This window comes from Pristiophorus japonicus, chromosome 5, assembly GCF_044704955.1.
Source record: "Pristiophorus japonicus isolate sPriJap1 chromosome 5, sPriJap1.hap1, whole genome shotgun sequence".
Lineage (NCBI taxonomy): Eukaryota > Metazoa > Chordata > Chondrichthyes > Pristiophoridae > Pristiophorus > Pristiophorus japonicus.
Window position 1 is genome coordinate 5083359 of NC_091981.1, and position 18592 is coordinate 5101950.

An 18592-nucleotide genomic window follows, 5' to 3' on the forward strand; every position below is an offset into this window, starting at 1 on the left:
GGAGTTCCAGGATTGTGACCCAGCGACGATGAAGGAACGACCGATATAGTTCCAAGTCAGGATGGTGTGTGACTTGGAGGGGAACGTGGAGGTGGTGGTGTTCCCATGTACCTGCTGCCCTTGTCCTTCTAGGTGGTAGAGGTCGTGGGTTTGGGAGGTGCTGCCGAAAATGTGCATTTCCATTTGTTTTGCTTGGAATTACTCTTGCAAAGTGGCTTTAGTGTTTGCAAGGACACCTCGGGTCCATCGGCTAGACGGCAATGGACGCGTCGCCCAGGATCATCTGCTGGGTCAATATTTGGCTTCGGATTAGCGGTTTGTTGTACCGAGCAAGGTTACCCAGAAGTGGGACGTCTCGAGACAATCCTTTAACCCATGAGGTAGACCCTGAGTGAGATCCCAGCACACGGTCACTGTAGTGGTGGCTTCTGTTTGTCAAACTCTTGCGAGGCAGTAAATACATCGTGCACCGATTATACATCATCATCATCACAGGCAGTCCCTCGTATCGAGGATGACTTGCTTCCACGCCAAAAAAGGATGAGTTCACAGGTGTTTCAATGAAGGACCTAATATTCCAGACCCTGAACTACATCCTGAAGGGTGGAAGATGCCTGTGGGTGGATTTTTTTAACGTGGGGTGACCGTTGCACACCAGCCACCACACGGGCTTGACAGAGCGAGGTCTTGGTCCAGTGGCAAGGGTTAACCAGGACGACTGGAGACCAGCTCTGCTGCACGGACCTAGTGCGCACACATATCGCAGTGTGGGCTGGGCCCGTGCTGCCCCTGGGCCCTGAACTCTCGCCTCTTCTGGGCCCCGAACTCGCGCCTCTCCTGGGCCCCGATCACGTCCCTCTACAATCTCTCGCCGCTCCTGCTGTACCTGCCCACGCTCCAATCACCAACCTGGACCTTGGTGATGTTCAATCCAGTCACCCTCTTCACAGCCGTCGCTCTCCTGCACACGCTGTACCTTGACGTGGTTTGCTCTTTTGAAGGCCCCGACCGGCTGATGGTCCTTGCAGATCCTTCCAGTTCAGATCTCCACTTCCGGACATCATAAGTCTGGTTGACTTATGAGGAAAGGTTGAGTAGGTTGGGCCTCTACTCATTGGAATTCAGAAGAATGAGAGGTGATCTTATCGAAACGTGTAAGATAATGAGGGGGCTCGACAAGGTGGATGCAGAGAGGATGTTTCCACTGATGGGGGAGACTCGAACTAGAGGGCATGATCTTAGAATAAGGGGCCACCCATTTAAAACTGAGATGAGAAGGCATTTTTTTCCCTCAGAGGGTTGTGAATCTGTGCAATTCTCTGCCTCAGAGAGCTGTGGAAGCTGTGACGTTGAATAAATTTAAGACAGAGATAGACAGTTTCTTAACCGATAAGGGAATAAGGGGTTATGGGGAGCGGGCGGGGAAGTGGAGCTGAGTCCATGATCGGATCAGCCATGATCGTTTAAATGGTGGAGCAGGCTCGAGGGACACAATGGCCTACTCCTGCTCTTATTTCTTATGTTCTTATCAGCAAGTCAGGGCCTGCAACGGAGTAGTGTGCGGACCGATCCAGCATTCGGTGTGACGGCCGATTACATACACGCTGGCCAAATGCCAAGGGAGCCGAAATCATCATTATCACATTGCTGTTTGTGGAAGCTTGCTGTGCGCAAATTGGCTGCCACATTTGCCACATTACAACAGTGACTACACTTCCAAAAGTGCTTCATTGGCTGTAAAGCGCTTTGGGACGTCCGGTAGTGGTAAAAAGTGCTCTAGAAATGCAAGTCTTTCTCCTCTTTTGACCCCGTTTACTTTTAGTTGGGCCTCGACGGAGCCCAGACTGTTTCCCCTGAACGTTGTCCAGTCTTCGTTCCACATTCCTTGATGTTGCTGGGATCCATGAGCACCCATTGCCCTGGGAACCATCTTTACCCATCGCCCTGGGAACCGTGTCCACCCATCGCCCTGGGAACCGTGTCCACCCATCGCCCTGGGAACGGTGCCCACCCATCGCCCTGGGAACAGTGTCCACCCATCGCCCTGGGAACAGTGTCCATCCATCGCCCTGGGAACAGTGTCCACCCATTGCCCTGGGAACAGTGTCCACCCATCGCCCTGGGAACCATGTCTACCCATCGCCCTGGGAACAGTGTCCACCCATCGCCCTGGGAACAGTGTCCACCCATCGCCCTGGGAACCGTGTCCACCCATTGCCCTGGGAACCGTGTCCACCTATTGCCCTGGGAAAAGTGTCCACCCATTGCCCTGGGAACCGTGTCTACCCATCGCCCTGGGAACCGTGTCTACCCATCGCCCTGGGAACAGTGTCCACCCATCGCCCTGGGAACCGTGTCCACCCATTGCCCTGGGAACCATCTCCACCCATCGTCCTGGGAACCATCTCCACCCATTGCCCTGGGAACAGTGTCCACCCATCGCCCTGGGAACCCTGTCCACCCATTGCCCTGGGAACCGTCTCCACCCATCGCCCTGGGAACCGTGTCCACCCATCGCCCTGGGAACCGTCTCCACCCATCGCCCTGGGAACAGTGTCCACCCATCGCCCTGAGAACCGTGTCCACCCATTGCCCTGGGAACAGTGTCCACCCATCACCCTGGGAACCATCTCCACCCATCGCCCTGGGAACCATCTCCACCCATCGCCCTGGGAACCATCTCCACCCATCGCCCTGGGAACCATCTCCACCCATCGCCCTGGGAACCATCTCCACCCATCGCCCTGGGAACCGTGTCCACCCATTGCCCTGGGAACCGTCTCCACCCATCGCCCTGGGAACCGTGTCCACCCATCGCCCTGGGTACCATCTCCACCCATCGCCCTGGGAACTGTGACCACCCATCGCCCTGGGAACCGTGTCCACCCATTGCCCTGGGAACAGTGTCCACCCATCGTCCTGGGAACCGTGTCCACCCATTGCCCTGGGAACCGTGTCCACCCATCGCCCTGGGAACAGTGTCCACCCATCGTCCTGGGAACCGTGTCCACCCATTGCCCTGGGAACCGTGTCCACCCATCGCCCTGGGAACAGTGTCCACCCATTGCCCTGGGAACCGTGCATGCTGCACAGATTGTCACCCTCTTTCATTCTATTATCTCTCCGCAGGTGATTGCTGAAGAACTATCGGGCAACGATGACTATGTGGAGCTGACATTCAGTGCACGTAAACTAGACGATAAGGTAAGAAAATAAAAATAAAACAATCTAAAAACAAATGCTTCACTTTGCAGATCAAAATGTTTTGATACTGTTTTTTGTGTGCTTTTTGTCATGTATTCAACCAGCATTGTAACCCATGTATAATCTGACCTAAGTTGTACACTGTGAGAACAATGACCACTAGGTGGTGAACTTGTGGGAGACACTCCTAACCTAGACCTTCAGATATAAAAGGGGAAGCTCCACCCACCTTCATCACTTGAGTGCTATGAAATAAAGGACAGGTCACAGACTGACCTTCTCTCATGCATGGGCCTCGTGTGCATTTATACTGTATAGTAAGGACGTATCAATGGCGACAAGAAACTGGGATTTAAACCACGTGAGCATGGCCACGAGCAATAACAGGGGCAGTCCGGAACGATTGACTGGCAAGGGACCTTTTGTTTCAAACCGCAGCTCATGCTGGAGGCATGGAGGCATACACTCAGCCGGAGTTTGCAGAGATGAGCAAAATACCTGCAGAAATTGCAGAAATGGACACTGGAGGAAATCGCTGGAAGCTGAAGTTCAGCGAGTTCATGTGGAGCACGTATACAGTTCATACACCAGGACGCCACCGATAATGATGAAAGTGCTCCTCAATGGCATCCCAGCATCAATGGAGCTAGACACAGGGGCCAGCCAGTCCCTGATGGGTATCAAACAGTTTGAAAAGTTGTGGGCGTCCAAGGCCAGGAGGCCAAAATTATCGCCGATTGACGCACAGCTACGGACTTACACAAAGCAGATCATTCCGGTGCGAGGCAGCGCCACGGTAGTCGTGACCCACAAAGATTCGGAGAACAGGTTGCCACTCTGGATTGTCCCAGGAGATGGTCCCGCACTACTGGGGAGGAGTTGGCTTGCTGTCATGAACTGGAAATGGAGCGATGTCAATACAATTTCCTCTGTGGAGCGAGTATCATGCTCACAGATCCTGGACAAATTTGACTCATTATTTCAACCCGGCATTGGCACTTTCATGGGGGCCAAGGTAGTGATTCACATAAACCCGGTTTATAAAACCAGGCCAGTACACCACAAGGCCAGAGCGGTGCCGTACGTGATGCGGGAAAAGATAGAAGGCGAATTGGACCGCCTGCTGAGGGAAGGCATCATCTCGCCAGTCGAATTCAGTGACTGGGCGAGCCCGATTGTGCCGGTGCTCAAGGTGGATGGGTCGGTCAGGATATGTGGCGATTACAAGACCACCATCAATCGGGTGTCACTCCAAGACCAGTACCTGCTACCGAGAGTGGAGGATCTCTTTGTGACGCTATCCGGTGGCAAACTTTTTTCAAAATTGGACCTGACCTCAGCTTACATGACCCAGGAGCTGGCGAGTGAGTCGAAGAAGCTGACCACCATCACGACACACAAGGGGTTGTTTGAGTACAACAGATGTCCGTTCGGGATTCGCTCGGCCGCCGCGATCTTCCAACGAAATATGGAAAGCCTCCTCAAGTCGATTCCAGGGACGGTGGTTTTTCAAGACGACATCCTCATCACGGGTTACGATACTGAAGAACACCTCCACAACCTGGAGGAGGTGCTACGCAGACTGGACCGGGTAGGTCTGCGACTGAAAAAGGCGAAGTGCGTCTTCCTAGCTCCAGAGGTAGAATTCCTGGAGAGTAGGGTAGCAGCAGACGGGATCAGCCCTACTGCATCCAAGACGGAAGCGATCCAGAGAGCACCCAGACCCCGTAACACGACGGAGTTGTGTTCATTCCTGGGGCTCCTGAACTATTTTGGTAACTTTCTTCCCAAATTGAGCACGCTGCTAGAGTCGCTACACGTGCTCCTACGCAAAGGTCGCGAATGGGTCTGGGGGGACAGCCAGGAAAGGGCTTTTAATAGAGCACGCAATTTGTTATGTTCCAACAATCTGTTAACGCTATATGACCCATGTAAGAAACTTGTGTTAACGTGCGATGCGTCGTCCTATGGGGTCGGGTGTGTGTTGCAGCATGTCAATGCCAAGGGTCAGTTACAGCCGGTAGCTTATGCCTCCAGGAGTCTGTCCCAGGCAGAAAGGGGCTACGGGATGGTAGAAAAGGAGGCACTCGCATGTGTATATGCGGTAAAGAAAATGCACCAGTACCTGTTTGGCAGGAAATTTGAGCTGGAGACAGATCACAAACTCCTAACGTCCCTTTTGGCCGACAACAAGGCCATAAATGCAAACGCATCGGCCCACATACAGAGGTGGGCACTCACGTTAGCCGCCTATGACTACACAATTCGGCATTGACTGGGCACCGAAAACTGCGCCGATGCACTCAGCAGGCTCCCACTAGCCACCACTGAGGGGGCTACCGAGCATCGTGCTGAGATGGTCATGGCTGTTGAAGCTTTCGGAAATGAAGGCTCACCCGTGACAGCCCGTCAGATTAAAGTCTGGACAAATAGAGACCCGCTATTGTCTCTAGTCAAGAAATGTGTCCTGAATGGGGACTGGGCAGCCACGTACAGGGCATGCCCTGAGAAATTTAAACCATTTCACAGGCCCAACAGGGATGTTGGGGAGGGCATCAAACAGGAAATTAGGGGTGCATGCAATAAAGGTGTAGCAGTTATAATGGGTGACTTTAATATGCACATAGATTGGGCTAGCCAAACTGGAAGCAATACGGTGGAGGAGGATTTCCTGGAGTGCATAAGGGATGGTTTTCTAGACCAATATGTTGAGGAACCAACTAGGGGGGAGGCCATCTTAGACTGGGTGTTGTGTAATGAGAGAGGATTAATTAGCAATCTCATTGTGCGAGGCCCCTTGGGGAAGAGTGACCATAATATGGTGGAATTCTGCATTAGGATGGAGAATGAAACAGTAATTTCAGAGACCATGGTCCAGAACTTAAAGAAGGGTAACTTTGAAGGTATGAGGCGTGAATTGGCTAGGATAGATTGGCGAATGATACTTAGGGGGTTGACTGTGGATGGGCAATGGCAGACATTTAGAGACCGCATGGATGAAGTACAACAATTGTACATTCCTGTCTGGCGTAAAAATAAAAAGGGGAAGGTGGCTCAACCGTGGCTATCTAGGGAAATCAGGGATAGTATTAAAGCCAAGGAAGTGGCATACAAATTGGCCAGAAATAGCAGCGAACCTGGGGACTGGGAGAAATTTAGAACTCAGCAGAGGAGGACAAAGGGTTTGATTAGGACAGGGAAAATGGAGTACGAGAAGAAGCTTGCAGGGAACATTAAGGTGGATTGCAAAAGTTTCTATAGGTATGTAAAGAGAAAAAGGTTGGTGAAGACAAACGTAGGTCCCCTGCAGTCAGAATCAGGGGAAGTCATAACGGGGAACAAAGAAATGGCGGATCAATTGAACAAGTACTTTGGTTCGGTATTCACTAAGGAGGATACAAGCAACCTTCCGGATATAAAAGGGGTCAGAGGGTCTAGTAAGGAAGAGGAACTGAGGGAAATCTTTATTAGTCGGGAAATTGTGTTGGGGAAATTGATGGGATTGAAGGCAGATAAATCCCCAGGGCCTGATGGCCTGCATCCTAGAGTACTTAAGGAGGTGGCCTTGGAAATAGCGGATGCATTGACAGTCATTTTTCAACATTCCATTGACTCTGGATCAGTTCCTATGGAGTGGAGGGTAGCCAATGTAACCCCACTTTTTAAAAAAGGAGGGAGAGAGAAAACAGGGAATTATAGACCGGTCAGCCTGACCTCAGTAGTGGGTAAAATGATGGAATCAATTATTAAGGATGTCATAGCAGTGCATCTGGAAAATGGTGACATGATAGGTCCAAGTCAGCATGGATTTGTGAAAGGGAAATCATGCTTGACAAATCTTCTGGAATTTTTTGAGGATGTTTCCAGTAAAGTGGACAAAGGAGAACCAGTTGATGTGGTATATTTGGACTTTCAGAAGGCTTTCGACAAGGTCCCACACAAGAGATTAATGTGCAAAGTTAAAGCACATGGGATTGGGGGTAGTGTGCTGACGTGGATTGAGAACTGGTTGTCAGACAGGAAGCAAAGAGTAGGAGTAAATGGGTACTTTTCAGAATGACAGGCAGTGACTAGTGGAGTGCCGCAATGTTCTGTGCTGGGGCCCCAGCTGTTTACATTGTACATTAATGATTTAGACGAGGGGATTAAATGCAGTATCTCCAAATTTGCGGATGATACTAAGTTGGGTGGCAGTGTGAGCTGCGAGGAGGATGCTATTAGGCTGCAGAGTGACTTGGATAGGTTAGGTGAGTGGGCAAATGCATGGCAGATGAAGTATAATGTGGATAAATGTGAGGTTATCCACTTTGGTGGTAAAAACAGAGAGACAGACTATTATCTGAATGGTGACAGATTAGGAAAAGGGAAGGTGCAACGAGACCTGGGTGTCATGGTACATCAGTCATTGAAGGTTGGCATGCAGGTACAGCAGGCGGTTAAGAAAGCAAATGGCATGTTGGCCTTCATAGCGAGGGGATTTGAATACAGGGGCAGGGAGGTGTTGCTACAGTTGTACAGGGCCTTGGTGAGGCCACACCTGGAGTATTGTGTACAGTTTTGGTCTCCTAACTTGAGGAAGGACATTCTTGCTATTGAGGGAGTGCAGCGAAGGTTCACCAGACTGATTCCCGGGATGGCGGGACTGACCTATCAAGAAAGATTGGATCAATTGGGCTTGTATTCACTGGAGTTCAGAAGAATGAGAGGGGACCTCATAGAAACGTTTAAAATTCTGACGGGTTTAGACAGGTTAGATGCAGAAAGAATGTTCCCAATGTTGGGGAAGTCCAGAACCAGGGGTCACAGTCTGAGGATAAGGGGTAAGCCATTTAGGACCGAGATGAGGAGAAACTTCTTCACCCAGAGAGTGGTGAACCTGTGGAATTCTCTACCACAGAAAGTAGTTGAGGCCAATTCACTAAATATATTCAAAAGGGAGTTAGATGAAGTCCTTACTACTCGGGGGATCAAGGGTTATGGCGAGAAAGCAGGAAGGGGGTACTGAAGTTTCATGTTCAGCCATGAACTCATTGAATGGCGGTGCAGGCTCGAAGGGCTGAATGGCCTGCTCCTGCACCTATTTTCTATGTTTCTATGTTTCTATGTATGCAAGGATGAACTCTCGATTCAGGCCGATTGCCTACTGTGGGGAAACCGCGTAGTCATGCCCCAGATGGGCGGAGAGGTGTTCATCAGAGAACTCCACAATGGGCACCCGGGCATTGTCACGATGAAGGCAATTGCCAGGTCACATGTTTGATGGCCAGGGATAGACGCAGATCTGGAACTTTGTGTTCGCAGGTGCAACACGTGTGCCCAGCTGGGCAATGCGCCCAAGGAAGCCCCCCTTAGCCCCTGGCCATGGCCCGCCAAGCCTTGGTCACCACCACCAAGTGGTGAACTTGTGGGAGACACTCCTAACCTAGACCTTCAGATATAAAAGGGGAAGCTCCACCCACTTCCAGCACTTGAGTGCTATGAAATAAAGGACAGGTCACAGACTGACCTTCTCGCATGCATGGGCCTCGTGTGCATTTCTACTGTATAGTAAGGACGTATCACTTTTCTTTATTATTTATGTCAGCCGTGGCTCAGTGGGCAACACCCTCGCCTCTGAGTCAGAAGGTTGTGGGTTCAAGTCCCACTCCAGAGACTTGAGCACAAAAATCTAGGCTATCACTCCCAGTGCAGTGCTGAGGGAGCGCCGCACTGTCTGAGGGAGTGCAGCACTGTCGGAGGGGCAGTACTGAGGGAGTGCAGCACTGTCGGAGGGGCAGTACTGAAGGAGTGCAGCAATGTTGGAGGGGCAGTACTGAAGGAGTGCAGCACTGTCAGAGGGACAGTACTGAGGGAGTGCAGCACTGTTGGAGGGGCAGTACTGAAGGAGTGCAGCACTGTCAGAGGGACAGTACTGAAGGAGTGCAGCACTGTCGGAGGGGCAGTGCTGAGGGAGTGCTGCACTGTCGGAGGGGCAGTACTGAGGGAGCGTCGCACTGTCGGAGGGGCAGTACTGAGGGAGTGCTGCACTGTCGGAGGGGCAATACTGAGGGAGCGTCGCACTGTCGGAGGGGCAGTGCTGAGGGAGCGCCGCACTGTCGGAGGGGCAGTGCTGAGGGAGTGCTGCACTGTCGGAGGGGCAATACTGAGGGAGTACTGCACTGTCGGAGATGCCGTCTTTCAGATGAGACGTTAAACCGAGGCTCCGTCTACTCTCTCAGGTGAATGTAAAAGAATCCCATGGCACTATTTCAGAGAAGAGCAGGGGAGTTATCCCCGGTGTTCTGGGGCTAATATTTATCCCTCAACCAATATCACTAAAACAGATTATCTGGTCATTATCACATTGCTGTGTGTGGGAGCTTGCTGTGCGCAAATTGGCTGACGCGTTTCCCACATTACAACAGCGACTACACTCCAAAAGTACTTCATTGGCTGTGACGTCATGAGGTTGTGAAAGGCGCTATAGAAATGCAAGTCTGTCTTTTTAAATAGCAACTACACGATGATGTGCTTTGAACAGGACCCAGTCGGAGATCGTGAGCAGTGACTGATTGTCCTATTGCCGATAATCATGGTGCCAGTACATTTGGAAATATACGGATATGTAAAATGTCAGGTGATCTTATTGAAACGTATAAGATACTGAGGGGGCTGGACAGGGTGGATGCAGAGAGGATGTTTCCCCTCGTGGGGGAATCTAGAACCAGGGGGAATTGTCTCAGAATAAGGGGCCGCCGATTTAAAACTGAGATGAGGAGGAATTTCTTCTCTCAGAGGGTTGTAAATCTGTGGAATTCTCTGCCCCAGAGAGCTGTGGAGGCTGGGTCATTGAATATATTTAAGGTGGGGATAAACAGATTTTTGAGCGATAAGGGAGTAAAGGGTTATGGGGAGCGGGCGGGGAAGTGGAGCTGAGTCCATGATCGGATCAGCCATGATCTTATTGAATGGCGGAGCAGGCTCGAGGGGCCGAATGGCCGACTCCTGCTCCTATTTCTTCTGTTCTTCCCTCCCTCCCTCCTCGCCCCTCCCCTCTCCCCCAACCTTTAATTGAAAGTTATTTCCTGGGATCAGTGCAGTGTCAGAGACTGTAAAGCTGTATTGGAGCTATCAGTACACAGTCTGGCTCTGTACACAGACAGGAATGAATCCGTGTGCATGAGTGCAAATGTCAGCGTGTCAGATTGTAACCTTCAGCCGCGTGTCCGTGTTGAAACCAGACTGATTCCCGGGATGGCGGGACTGACCTATCGAGAAAGACTGGATCAACTGGGCTTGTATTCACTGGAGTTCAGAAGAATGAGAGGGGATCTCATAGAAACGTTTAAAATTCTGACGGGTTTAGACAGGTTAGATGCAGGAAGAATGTTCCCAATGTTGGGGAAGTCCAGAACCAGGGGTCACAGTCTAAGGATAAGGGGTAAGCCATTTAGGACCGAGATGAGGAGAAACTTCTTCACCCAGAGAGTGGTGAACCTGTGGAATTCTCTACCACGGGAAGTAGTTGAGGCTAATTCACTAAATATATTCAAAAGGGAGTTAGATGTAGTCCTTACTACTCGGGGGATCAAGGGGTATGGCGAGAAAGCAGGAAGGGGGTACTGAAGTTGCATGTTCAGCCATGAACTCATTGAATGGTGGTGCAGGCTAGAAGGACCGAATGGCCTACTCCTGCACCTATTTTCTATGTTTCTATGTTTCTATGAAACGTCTGTGTGTGAGCTTTCCAGCTGTGCCCGCGAGTCCCCCAGGTGATTGCACAGTTCCTGTCACAGACCATCAGCGCGACGGGAAAGCTCCATTACCTCGATTGTGGCGAGTGACACTGACCCTCAGCTCATCACCCTCCACAAAATTCGCAACTCTGTCTTTCAGCTGTTAATGTGGACATACGACTGAGTACTGCCCAGTGTTGGTCACAGAGCCATCCTCTGGGATTGGGAACAATGGAGCAGTATCTGAGTACAGCCAGTCACGATCCACCTCCCCTGTTTTACCCGCGATGTTTTATCTTTCTCTGTAGAAAGTTCCTCGGGGTGAAGGGCAAGTCTTTCATCAATGGCGCCTTTTTTAAATTCACCTCTTTACTTTCTCCAAACATTAAAAGAAAGACTTGCATTTCTATAGCGCCTTTCACGACCACTGGACGTCCCATAGCGCTTTACAGCCAATGAAGTACTTTTTGGAGTGCAGTCACTGTTGTAATGTGGGAAATGTGGCAGTCAATTTGTGCACAGCAAGCTCCCACACACAGCAATGTGATAATGAGCAGATAATCTGTTTTAGTGATGTTGGTTGAGGGATAAATATTGGCCCCAGGACACCGGGGAGAACTCCCCTGCTCTTCTTCAAAATAGTGTCATGGGATCTTTTACGTCCACCTGAGAGAGCAGACGGGGCCTCGGTTTAATGTCTCATCCAAAAGATGGCACCTCCGACAGTGTGGCACTCCCTCAGTACTGCCCCTCCGACAGTGCGGCGCTCCCTCAGTACTGCCCCTCCGACAGTGCAGTGCTCCCTCAGTATTGCCCCTCCGACAGTGCGGCGCTCCCTCAGTACTGCCCCTCCGACAGTGCGGTGCTCCCTCAGTATTGCCCCTCCGACAGTGCGGCGCTCCCTCAGTACTGCCCCTCCGACAGTGCGGCGCTCCCTCAGTACTGCCCCTCCGACAGTGCTGCGCTCCCTCAGTACTGCCCCTCCGACAGTGCAGCACTCCCTCAGTACTGCCCCTCCGACAGTGCGGTGCTCCCTCAGTACTGCCCCTCCGACAGTGCAGTGCTCCCTCAGTACTGCCCCTCTGACAGTGCGGCGCTCCCTCAGTGCGTAAAATTAAATGGCGTTGGCCAGAGGAAAACCAGCGAGAGAGAGGATAGGCTGCAATCACAGGAACAAGTGGAGGCCATTCAGCCCCTCCAACCTATCCCTCCATTCAATCAGTTGATGGATGATCTGTGACTTAACTCCATTTACCCAGCTTGGTTCCATTACCCTTCCTACCCCTACCGAATAGTAACAAATAACAACAACAACTTGCATTTATATAGCGCCTTTAATTAAGTAAAACGTCCCAAGGCAGTCTTATATACCAAAACAAATACATTTGACACCGAACACCAAAAGGAGAAATTACAGCAGAGACCAAAAGCTTGGTCAAAGAGGTCAGTTTTAAGGAGCGTCTTGAAGGAGGAAAGAGAGGTAGGGAGGTGGAGAGGTTTAGGGAGGGAGTTCCAGAGCTTGGGGCCCAGGCAACAGAAGGCACGGCCACCGATGGTGGAGCGATTATAATCTGGGATGCTCAGGAGGGCAGAATTAGAGGAGCGCAGACATCTTGGGAGGTTGTGGGGCTGGAGGAGATTACAGAGATAGGGAGGGGGTGAGGCTATGGAGGGATTTGTAAACAAGGATGAGAATTTTGAAATCGAGGCGTTGCTTAACCGGGAGGCAATATAGGTCAGCGAGCACAGGAGGTGATGGGTGAGCGGGACTTGGTGCGAGTTAGGACATGGGGCAGCGAGCACAGGAGGTGATGGGTGAGCGGGACTTGGTGCGAGTTAGGACACGGGGCAGCGAGCACAGGGGGTGATGGGTGAGCGGGACTCGGTGCGAGTTAGGACATGGGGCAGTGAGCACAGGGGGTGATGGGTGAGTGGGACCTGGTGCGAGTTAGGACACGGGGCAGCGAGCACAGGGGGTGATGGGTGAGTGGGACTCGGTGCGAGTTAGGACACGGGGCAGCGAGCACAGTGGGTGATGGGTGAGTGGGACTCGGTGCGGGTTAGGACACGGGGGCAGCGAGCACAGGGGGTGATGGGTGAGTGGGACTTGGTGCGAGTTAGGACATGGGGCAGCGAGCACAGGGGGTGATGGGTGAGCGGGACTCGGTGCGAGTTAGGACACGGGGGCAGCGAGCACAGGGGATGATGGGTGAGCGGGACTTGGTGCGAGTTAGGACACGGGAGCAGCGAGCACAGGGGGTGATGGGTGAGCGGGACTTGGTGCGAGTTAGGACACGGGGCAGCGAGACACAGGGGGTGATGGGTGAGCGGGACTCGTTGCAGGTTAGGACACGGGGCAGCGAGCACAGGGGGTGATGGGTGAGTGGGACTCGGTGCGGGTTAGGACACGGGGCAGCGAGCACAGGGGGTGATGGGTGAGCGGGACTCGGTGCGAGTTAGGACACGGGGCAGCGAGCACAGGGGGTGATGGGTGAGTGGGACTCGGTGCAAGTTAGGACACGGGGCAGTGAGCACAGGGGGTGATGGGTGAGCGGGACTCGGTGTGAGTTAGGACACGGGGCAGCGAGCACAGGGGGTGATGGGTGAGTGGGACTCGGTGCGGGTTAGGACACGGGGCAGTGAGCACAGGGGGTGATGGGTGAGCGGGACTCGGTGTGAGTTAGGACACGGGGCAGCGAGCACAGGGGGTGATGGGTGAGTGGGACTCGGTGCGGGTTAGGACACGGGGCAGCGAGCACAGGGGGTGATGGGTGAGTGGGACTCGGTGCGAGTTAGGACACGGGGGCAGCGAGCACAGGGGGTGATGGGTGAGTGGGACTTGGTGCGAGTTAGGACATGGGACAGCGAGTTTTCGATGACCTCATGTTTACGTCGGGTAAAATATATCAACCAAAATCTACCAATCCCCGTTTTGAAGTATTCAATTGACCCTCGGCCTCGACAGCTTTTACCAGAGAGTTCCAGATTCCCAGCACCCTTTGTGTGAAGAAACGCTTCCTGACATCACCCCTGAATGGCCTGGCTCTAATTTTAAGGTTCTGTCCCCTTGTTCTGGACTCCCCCCACCAGAGGAAAGAGTTTCTCTCTATCTACCCTATCAACTCCTTTAATCCTCTTAAACACCTCCATTAGATCACCCCTTCATCTTCGACACTCAAATCATAATTTGTGGAAACAAATGATGCATAGTTGCCGTTGCAGGTGTAGACAATTCAATCACCCAGACAACTGTGTTATTATTGCTAGAACTTTCTTACTGGTAGTTAATGAAGAAGCTCTGGTTTGACCCCCCCTGGAGTAACTGGGTTCAGTTCTAGGCCCTGTCCCTCAGGAAGAATCATCATTGTAGGCGGTCCCTCGAGTCGAGGATGACTTGCTTCCAGGCCAAAAGAAGGATGAGTTCCCAGGTGTTTCAATGAAGGACCTAATATTCCGGATCCCGAACTACATCCTGAAGGGGGGAAGATGCCTGTGGGTGGATTTTTTTAACGTGGGGTGACCGTTGCACACCAGCCACCACACGGGCTTGACAGAGCGAGGTCTTGGTCCAGGGGCAAGGGTTAACCTGGACGACTGGAGACCAGCTCTGCTGCACGGACCCAGTGCGCTCACATATCGCAGTGTGGGCTGGGCCCGTGCTGCCCCTGGGCCCTCGCCTCTCCTGGGCCCCGAACTGGCGCCTCTCCCGGGCCCCAATCACATCGCTCCACGATCTCTCGCCGCTCCTTCGCCCCGACCTCGCCGCTCCTGCTGTACCTGCCCACGCTCCAATCACCGACCTGGACCTTGATGACATCACCCTTCGCTGCCGTCGCCCCCCTGTGCCGGCTTGCGCTGTACCTTGCCGCGGTACGCCTCCACGCCGCTCCTTTTGTGGCCCTGACCCACCGCTGGTGTTCTCATGCAGGGAGGATATATCGGCCTCGGAGGGGAGCAACGCAGATTCCCCAGGGTGATAGCGGGGCATAGAGGGTTAAATCCCGAGGACAGGTCGCACAGAGTGGGCTTGTGTTCCCTCGAGTGTAGAAGATTAAGGAATGATCTGATCGAGGTGTTTAAGATGATTACAGGAGTTGATAGGGTAGAGAGAGAGAGATAAACTATTTCCTCTGGTGGGGGGAGTGCAGAACAAGGGGGCGTAACCTTAAAATTAGAGCCAAGATGTTCAGGGGTTAGGAAGCACTTCTTCACACAAAGGGCGGTGGGTATCTGGAACGCTCTCCCCCAAAGAACTGTGGGGGCCAGGGGTCAATTGAAAATCTCAAAACTGAGATTGATTGGATTTTATTCGGCAAGCGTATTAAGGGTTACAGAACCAAGGCGGGTGTGTAAGTGAAGGTAGGTCACAGGTCAGCCAGGATCTAAGTGAATGGCGGAACAGGCTCGAGGGGTTGAATGGCAAGATCCTCTGTCAGTCCGGCAATACTTTTTAATCTCGAGATTCAGTAGTTTTACAATCTTGAGGGAACGGTGTGGCTGCTGCAATTCCACGAGTGGGTCCTGTAATGTTTGCACCTCACAGGATATAGTTGTAGAGCTGTTGACGGTATTGCACGGAGCAGTCCCGTGCAATATGTTTTTAAGTTGGTTCACCAGCTCCCAGGCCGCCTGCAATTTCTGCGGTCTGGAGGAGTCCGTGTTCCATGTGTATGTCGAGTGTGTGGGGTTGCAGCTCCTGTTCCATTATGTGAAGGGGCTGCTCCTCAAATTCTGGCTGCACTTCAGTCCCTCGCTCCTGATCTTTGGGCACCCTGTGCGGAGGGGAGCTGGCAGGTCGGAAAGCCTCCTCGTAGGACTGCTCCTGGGCCTGGGCAAGGGGGCCATTAACTGGTCCAGGCAGCGGGCGGTCGAGGGGGTCGTTCAGCCCGACTGCCTGCCTCTCTTCCACGGTTACATCCGAGCCAGGGTGTCCCTGGAGATGGAGCACGCGGTGTCCACCGGTACGCTCGCGGCCTTCTGCGAGAAGTGGGCGCCGGAGGGACTGGAGTGCATCATCGCTCCCGGCAACCAAATTTTAATTTGACCGTTTAAAGTTTAATTTGTTTAAGTTGTTTTAGTTTTAGTGCCCCTTTGATAAGGGGGCACTTGATTTACATTTGTTTTACAGATACAACAAAATAGTTGTAGAGCTGTTGAGTTGGGAGTGGCTTAGCCAGTCACGTGACGTTCACAAGACTCAATAAAACCCCGGCCAGTTGGGTTCGGGGGATCCACGATGGGGCAGGTGGTTATAAGCCCAGTGGATGAACTGGTAATGTGTAGTGTGATTGTTAAACTTTTGCAAATAAACCAACTAGTTCTGAATAGCAATGTGTTGCTATGGACTCTTAAGCAAAGAACAATGAAGCAAATACATTGCAGGAAGGAATTCGAAAGCTGCGTTGAGTAAAATGGCGAAGGTGTGCAGAACGACTTCATTGCCACAACTTACTCCTCCATGGCAGAGTACATGAGGCTGTTCACATTCCGGGACCTTCCGAGCAGATCGTCAAGTCACATGGCAGCTTCAACCAGAAGATTAATCAGCAGAACCCATCGATTCCTGTCTTCCTAACTGAGCCTTTTCAAGCTGACAACAAAATAGATTTTTTATTTTCTCTGCGAGCCATGCGGGATGAAACTAAATGTAGCCCGCACGGCAAGGAACCTGATTTTTGCTTTTTGGCTTCTGTATTAAAATGTGATGGAAGATATCGATTCTGTCTCTTCATAGAGACATAGAAAATAGGAGCAGTAGTAGGCCATTCGGCCCCTCGAGCCTGCACCGCCATTTAATATGATCATGGCTGATCCTCGATCTCTACACCATATTCCCGCTTTCTCCCCATACCCCTTGATGCCTTTTGTGTCTAGAAATCTATCTATCTCCCTCTTAAATATATTCAGTGACTTGGCCTCCACAGCCTTCTGTGATAGAGAATTCCACAGGTTCACCTCCCTCTGAGTGAAAACATTTCTCCTCATCTCGCTCCTAAATTTCCTCCCCTGCATCCTGAGACTGTGACCCCTTGTTCTAGACTTCCCAGCCAGGGAAACATCCTCCCCGCATCCAGTCTGTCCAACCCCGTTAGTATTTTATACGTTTCAATGAGATCCCCTCTCATTCTTCTAAACTCCAGTGAATACAGGCCCAGTCGACCCAATCTCTCCTCATACCACAGTCCCCCCATCCCAGGAATCAGTCTGGTGAACCTTCGCTGCACACTCTCTATGGCAAGTATGTTCTTCATTGGGTAAGGAGACCAAAACTGTACACAATACTCCAGGTGCAGTCTCACCAAGGCCCTGTATAACTGGAGTAAGACGTCCTTGCTCCTGTACTCAAATCCTCCTGCCATGAAGGCCAACATACCACTTGCCTTTTTAACTGCTTGCTGCACCTGTATGTTTGCTTTCAATCAGGATAGAATTGAGAAGTCGGGAAGTTATGCTAACCCTGTATCGAACCTTGGTTAGACCACACTTGGAGCACTGCGTACAGTTCTGGTCGCCATATTATAAAAAGGATATAGAGGCACTGGAGAGGGTGCACAGAAGATTTACAAGGATGATACCAGAAATGCGAGGGTATACATATCAGGAAAGGATGAACAGGCTGGGTCTCTTTTCTCTTGTAAAAAGGCTGAGGGGTGACCTAATAGAGGTCTTTAAATGATGAAAGGTTTTGATAGAGTGGATACAGAGAGAATGTTTCCACTTGTGGGGAAGACCATAACTAGAGGCCATCAATATAAGATAGTCACCAATAAATCCAATGGAGAATTCAGGAGAAACTCCTTTACCCAGAGAGGGGTGAGAATGTGGAACTCACTGCCACAGGGAGGGGTTGAGGTGAATAGTATCGATGTGTTTAAGGGGAGGCTGGACAAGCGCATGGGGGAGAAGGGAATAGAGGGTTATGCTGATAGATTTAGATGGGGAAAGACGGGAGGAGGCTCGAGTGGAGCATAAACACCGGCATGGACTGGTTGGGCAGAATGGTCTGATCCGTGCTGTATATCCGATGTAATCCTGTGTAAGTTATACAGGCTGCTAATTGGCAGATTGAGTATTGAGGGTGGATACCCTGGGTATGCAACCTTCTGCTTAACAACCTATTGACCAGTTGGTTTTCAGTACCTTGTTTGTGAAGATTCTGTTGGAACGTTTTCTGCCCTCGACAGTCCGAGAGTTAGCACAGCATCACTGCTCCCTTCCCCCAGCTTTCCCGATAACTGCAGGCTGAAGATCAGGATTCTCGGTGGATGGGACAACCAGAGACATGCACTTGTATAAGAACATCAGAATTAGGAGCAGGAGTCGGCCATTCGGCCCCTCGAGCCTGCTCCGCCATTCAATAAGATCACGGCTGATCTTCGACCTCAACTCCACTTTCCCGCCCGATCCCCATATCCCTCGATTCCCCGAGAGTCCAAAAATCTATCGATCTCAGCCTTGAATATACTCAACGACTCAGCATCCACAGCCCTCTGGGGCAGAGAATTCCAAAGATTCACCACCCTCTGAGTGAAGAAATTCCTCCTCATCTCAGTCCTAAATGGCCGACCCCTTATCCTGAGACTGTGACCCCTGGTTCTAGACTCTCCAGCCCGGGGGAAACATCCTCTCAGCATCTACCCTGTCAATCCCCCTCAGAATCTTGTATGTTTCAA

The 18592-nt window shown here is 51.6% G+C and overlaps 1 protein-coding gene across 1 annotated transcript in view; it reads left to right on the plus strand.

Annotated features, from left to right (window-relative positions):
• Positions 1–18592, plus strand: part of LOC139263732 (copine-4-like) — a 378262-nt gene that overhangs the window by 238983 nt on the left and 120687 nt on the right. The window contains exon 4 of the mRNA XM_070879764.1: positions 3130–3204. Coding sequence (XP_070735865.1) covers positions 3130–3204 — 75 coding nt within the window. The remainder of the gene's footprint in view (positions 1–3129; positions 3205–18592) is intronic.